This window comes from Rutidosis leptorrhynchoides, chromosome 6 (genome assembly GCF_046630445.1).
Source record: "Rutidosis leptorrhynchoides isolate AG116_Rl617_1_P2 chromosome 6, CSIRO_AGI_Rlap_v1, whole genome shotgun sequence".
Lineage (NCBI taxonomy): Eukaryota > Viridiplantae > Streptophyta > Magnoliopsida > Asterales > Asteraceae > Rutidosis > Rutidosis leptorrhynchoides.
This window is the reverse complement of record NC_092338.1, coordinates 153,863,208-153,869,605: the sequence shown is the minus strand read 5'-3', so window position 1 is coordinate 153,869,605 and position 6,398 is coordinate 153,863,208. Positions and strand designations below refer to the sequence as shown.

The 6,398-nt window shown below is 35.3% G+C and overlaps 1 protein-coding gene across 1 annotated transcript; it reads left to right on the top strand.

Annotated features, from left to right (window-relative positions):
• Positions 1-3,112: 3,112 nt before the first annotated feature.
• On the top strand, positions 3,113-6,188 carry LOC139852396 (autophagy-related protein 18a-like). Its single transcript, XM_071841681.1, has 4 exons — positions 3,113-4,092; positions 5,199-5,376; positions 5,559-5,685; positions 5,884-6,188. The coding sequence occupies exons 1-4, from the start codon at positions 3,184-3,186 to the stop codon at positions 5,972-5,974; spliced, it is 1,305 nt and encodes a 434-aa protein (XP_071697782.1). The 5' UTR covers positions 3,113-3,183; the 3' UTR covers positions 5,975-6,188.
• Positions 6,189-6,398: the final 210 nt, after the last annotated feature.

Sequence of the window (6,398 nt, the reverse complement as noted above, 5' to 3'; positions counted from 1 at the left end):
TATTGGTATATTATAAAGTGTATTCAATACTTGTAAGGATATATTTACACTCGTAATACATTATATGTAAATACATTTTAACATAAGTTAATTACGTCGTTTAAATAATAATATATATATATTGTTTGAAAACTCTTTAAATTAGTAGTATAAAAATATATATATATAATACTTTGTTAATATACTTAATGAGATATTTAATTATCATATTTTCAAGTTAAATATATATAAATCCATATATATACACAATAATTAAACAATTAAACAATTAAACAATTAAATCAAGTTATGACGTTCGTGAATCGTCGGAATAAAAGGGTGACCAAAAGCTTGTGTAAAACTCTTTTTGGCGGTTCAAGATTTATTAAAATTCATTACTTATCAAGTCGGAATTATATAAAGATTAAGTTTAAATTTGGTCGGAAATTTCCGGGTCGTCACATAGGGTTTCACCAAGAACATGAGAACTAGACTTTTTAGTCTAAGATCTTTAATATCTAGTTAAGATCTAAGATCTCTAGCTTAAGGTTTTGATTATTTAGTTTGATTCAAAGTTTATAGCTTTATAAGACTTGTATTTGTGTTGAAACTAAGAAAAGTGATGCAACTTTGGTTCATCACCTTGCTCAAACTCTCACATGAGTTGCGTTTTAATTCTTAGTCATGATTATTATGTGTTGATGGTAGAACCTTGGTCAAAAGTGATGCAAACACATCAACGAGTTGTACACTTGAAGCTATAAGCATCAAGGATGAGAACCGTGATGAGCATCAAGCACCAAGAATCCCACTGGAGCACCTTGCTTACTATTTTCTGGATCTGATCAGTCACCTGGGCTGCTGGAAAAGTTGATTTCTAGATATTTCGGTTCGAGTAGATGACTTTTCTTTTAGGCCTCGCCTAAATCCGATGTACGGTTTATGATTTATAGCCTTCCGAAAGTCACTACGCCCTTGTAACGTTGTGCTGAAATTTCTGACCTACTCGCACTTAAACCATCGCCACGGTCAAACGAAGACGAGTTAGGTTCTGAAAACTGGTCATTGGTTAGAGGACTCACATACGGAGCCATGGCCACTGGCCTCGTGTCATTTCAGTTTGTATAGAGGTCGTAGCAGCTGAACGAATTCAGCCTTTGTTTCGATCTCTATCCTTGATTGAAAACTTACTTTACTTTTTACGTATGATGTTGATGATGATGATACTTAAGACTTAATTTATTTACTTATAAACCTTTTGGGACGATTTACTGACTTAGTAACTTTTGACTTAGGTTGACGACCTTTTGGACCGACTTACTTGCTTACTTATCTCGTATCGACTTTGACCGCACTTTCACTGTGAGTTATAGCATCCCTTTTTATTTCAAAAATTTTTGGGACTGAGAATACATGCGCTTTTTTTTTTACGTTTTACTTACTAGGCACGAGTACTTAAACTTATTGTATTTGTGGGTTATATAACGGCATAAACTTTCCCCTTAGCTCGATAACGTTTAGTCGTTGGTTTTTGAACCGGTGAACGCGAATCTTAGATATGGATCCATAGGGTTTGACATCCCCACTCGGGCTAGTCGCGCTAGCATTTAACGAGTGTTTAATACTTCGTAGACTTACGCACTCGCCAAGTGTACTTTTAGGGGGTGATGTTTACGTTAAGTTAGTTACCAAGTGCCCACGGTTAAGCATATACTTTTCATACTATTTTGAATACGAAATCTCGTGGCCTACATTACATTATTGTTACAATTAAACTATAGCTCACCAACATTCGTGTTGACTTTTAAGCATGTTATTTCTCAGGTGCTTAGACGTTTGATGCTTCCGTTGTATTAGTCTCGCTGTTAGACTTGCTGTGTAGACACCCGCTGCTTTTATTTAGAGATGTCTCTGCATGAAACTTTTACTTTGCATTCACGAACTATGTTACTTTTGAACAATGAATTTGTAATGTTCTTTGAGTCTCGCACTTATGTTATTGCTTTCTATTCGTAGAAGCACACTATCGTTTGTAAAACATTTGACGTCGGTAAAGACGTTACCCCTTTTTATGAATGCAAACTTATTTTAAAACAGCATATAGTGTTTGACCTTGTAATGATCCTGTTGTTGATGATCCGTACACGTCAATTTTGTACGGGGCGTCACAGATAGCGTCGGATCGAATATGGGTGAGGTTTAGGTAATCCAAGATTCGAATACGATCGTCCCAAATTAGAATTCAGACCATTCGGGTCCCCATTTAGTTACTAAATAGCGGGTAACGGGTTTCCCTATGATTAGTAGGGATGTTCATTGGTTCAGTTTTCAGTTTATTCGGTTTTGAAATTTTTGTAGGCCAAACTGAAAATCGAATTAAAAACTGAAACCGAACCGAAACTGAAACCGAAAACCGAATTCAAATTTTGTTCAGTTTTAGTTAAAACCGAAAATCATGAAAAAACTCAGAACCATGGTAGTTTAATTGTGGCGTTATTGATGTATTAGTTATTTACAACATAAAACAATGACGTACTATTAAATTATCAAATACTTGATGATTTATTAATATTTATAGTTAAATTATGACGCTTACTGTTTCCGTTATGAAGTTGAATAACATAATAATTTGAGTAACATAATTAATGTAGGCTACCAAATTATCATATGAGTGAGAACCTATTTAGATAATTGGATTTCAAAATATAATGACATTAAAAAATAAATATACAAATTAAATATATTAAAATTTTTGAATTCGGTTATCTGTTCAACTATATTCAGAATTTTAAAACCGAAAACTGAACCAAAAATCGAATTCAAATTCGGTTTCGGTTTTACTCAATCCGAAAACCGTTTTTTAAATTCGGTTCGGGTTTTTTCCGGGTTTGGTTTCGATTTAATTTTCGGGTTAAACGGTTTCATACCAAATACTGACCACCTCTAGATAGCCGGGTCTTCATATACTTACGAACTATCGATAAACGGGTTTTCACACGGGTATTCAAGTCTTTTTTCGAGTATACGGGTTCGGATTTCCCATCTAGTCTTTTTTGCCATCCCCACTTTTAATCAGGGACTTAAAGTGTATATATCATTTAATTTGCACATAATCATTTCCGTATAGCTTACAGAGAGACCCAAAAATTTCAGATTTTGAGATTTTCAGATCATCAATCAATCATCAATACATAAATTGAAATAATGGCAACTGTTTCAACAATTTCTTCTCCGGTATGGCCAAACCCTAACCCTAACTCCGATCCACATTCACATGAAGGCATCGATCACGCCGAGACACTTTCCGGCGACCTTCATGGCAGTCTCCCGCCGATCGTAAGCAATCCTCACCACCCCCAACAACAGCGAATTTCACACAATCACGAGGTTAATGAATCTAATTCCGCTCTGGCTTCTGTTCCGGTACGTGAACAAACCCTAATTCCAACTTCTAACCTACAAATCCCTAATTTCTCACCAATTTCATTACATCACGTCTCGTTCAATCAAGATAACGGATGTTTTGCTTGCGGAATCAATCAAGGATTTAGGATTTACAATTGCGATCCATTTCGTGAAATTTTTCGTCGTGATTTCGAAAACGGAGGTGGTATAGGGATTGTAGAGATGCTGTTTAGATGTAATATACTTGCGTTAGTTGGTGGTGGTACACAGCCACAATATCCTCTTAATAAGGTTATGATTTGGGATGATCATCAAGGTAGATGTATCGGTGAGCTTTCGTTTCGATCGGAGGTTCGTGGAGTTCGATTACGGCGAGATCGTATTGTGGTGATTTTAGAACAGAAGATATTTGTGTATAATTTTACGGATTTGAAATTGTTGCAACAGATTGAGACGTTTGCGAATCCGAAAGGATTGTGTGAGGTTTCACAAGCGTCTGGTAATTTTGTGCTTGTTTGTCTTGGATTGAGGAAAGGGCAAGTTAGGGTTGAGCATTATGCGTCGAAACGGACGAAGTTTATATTAGCTCATGATTCCAGGATTGCGTGTTTTGCGTTGTCCCAGGATGGGAATTTGATTGCTACTGCTAGTAATAAGGGGACGCTTGTTCGTGTTTTTAATACACTTGATGGGACACTGTTGCAAGAGGTTGGTGTTAATTTGGTTAAGTTTGTTTGTTACTCGTTAGATATGAATGAGGTTTGTGATGCTTGATGGTTCTTATTCATTCATGATTGTTTATCATTCAATTATAATCAATTGTTACTTAAACACCTTCGTATATGACAACATAACCACATAAGTCATTTCAATGCATTGCTATTAGTCAAATTGGTGCCTGGCATATGGTGTACTTCTGTCTCAGCTGAGAATAGAAATACATTCTTTCGAATATCATCCCGGATTAAGATTTAGTCATATTGAAAAATTAAGCTGTTCTTGTCACTTAATGAGTTTTAAGCTAGGTTGCTGTAGCTAATCACTAATTTGATTGTCTTTGGGCCCCTTGTGGACTCCTGTTTTATGAAGATGATTCTAGGTTACCTCTTATGTATGGATTCCTAGACCAAGCTCATGGCAAGCAGATAGAGTTACATATATATTCAGTTACAATTTTTTACCTTTTGTTTAGGATGACAAAAATTATGTCTTTAGTCCTTAGCATTGTGCATTGTCAAACCATAGAATAGTGAAATCACAAAGATGTTTTCTGATTGTTTGATCAGCAAACGCTGACTATTATGAAAGGAAAATTCACATGAAGTAGGTTCAGAGTCAAAGGATTAACTAGACCACAAAAGAGGTTGCAAAAATTTTAGGTAGTCGAAGCGATGAAAATAATTTTTATTGGGTAATGAAAGTCAAAGGATTAACTAGACCAAGTTGGAAGCCTTAGTAGATATTTACATCATACTTGATGTCAAGTACTTCGGCAGCCATATGATTGTCTACATCTTACCTCCCCATACCATGCTATTAGCGGGATTCGGGATTAGGTACTGTTGTTGCTGTTGCTGTTACTGACGTCAACTACTTCTTGTTTGGTGAAAACTTGAGTCACTTGAAACTTTAAATGTATATTAACATGAATGCTGAAAACTGACCTTTACTAGTTACATTGAAAAAATTGTGTATTTTACTGTACTGATCATAGTGTTGTATTTTCCTGAAGTTATAGTTATAGTTTCAATTAAATATTTGAATTATTCAAAATTATAGTGGGTGTAGGCAAAATAATTGAATGTTTGATTCAGGTAAGGAGGGGTGCAGATAGAGCAGAGATATATAGCCTTGCATTTTCCTCTGCTGCCGAGTGGCTAGCAGTCTCAAGTGACAAGGGCACCATTCACGTTTTCAGTGTCACCGGTGTTGATAATTCAGATCACACTTCCACTGGTTCTCCTTCTAGTTCACCGCGTGCTCTTATTAAAGGTATACTAAACAATTGCAATGAAATTTTAACCATTGTTGTTAAAAAGACGTTATAGCTTGTTAAATGTAAATACATATATAAAACTGCGGTATTTGTTTTTTTTTTTCCTTTTCAAAATATTTCATCCTCGCAAAGTATACTGTTGTTTTTTCTTTGGTGACTGGCATAAATTATCTTACAGGAGTTATTCCCAAGTATTTTAGCTCCAAGTGGTCGTTGGCTCAATTTCATTTGGTTGAAGGGACTCAGTATATTGCTGCATTTGGTCATCAAAAGAATACAGTTGTCATTCTTGGCTTGGATGGAAGGCAAGTAAATCTCAAGTTTTCTCACCAAATCAATAATGTTCTTAATGATGTTTGTATTAAGGGCTATAACTTGGAAACAGATATACATACACTAATTTATGCAATTATGATTGTAGTGGTAAAATGTTGATGTTGTCATTTTAAATGATTGGACATAGTATAGTATGTGAGGCTGATGAGATAAAGTTATTTGTGCAGTTTCTATAGATGCAAATTTGACCCAAAAACAGGAGGGGAGATGACTCAACTGGAATATCACAACTTTGTCAAGCCTGATGACTCTTACTAAGTGCAGAAAACGTTGTAAATAGCATCTTTTCTGTCGTTGTATGTTTGTTATTTATCTTTTGCTGAATTTCTGATAAAGGAGTGTATAGTTTTGTAAATACAGATGTATATAATGTAAAAGCTTTATCGCATTCCGAAATGAAGGCGAGATATGTGTTATGTATGTAATATATGTTATGAGCATATGAGCTACTCTATCTCTCATTTATTTTATATGTGGTTGTACAAAATACAAATACAAATATCTTTAACTACTAATAATAAATTACTAATTCAGTGAAGTATGTGCCCAATGTGAATGAGCTTGGGGCTGCATAAATGTCCCTGCGGAGAGTGGATCAACAAAAGGACCGGGACCTATTAGGTAGATCTCTGGGCCTTTTCTGTTGTGCTAGGACCGTGGGATTGTTTTGCAAAGAGGACGA

Bases quoted from the DNA above. Each gene is read 5' to 3' on its own strand.
- LOC139852396 (XM_071841681.1), top strand. From the start codon at position 3,184: ATGGCAACTGTTTCAACAATTTCTTCTCCGGTATGGCCAAACCCTAAC. The intron at 4,093-5,198 runs GTTGGTGTTAAT...TGTTTGATTCAG, and splicing joins ATGGGACACTGTTGCAAGAG to GTAAGGAGGGGTGCAGATAG. The intron at 5,377-5,558 runs GTATACTAAACA...ATTATCTTACAG, and splicing joins ACCGCGTGCTCTTATTAAAG to GAGTTATTCCCAAGTATTTT.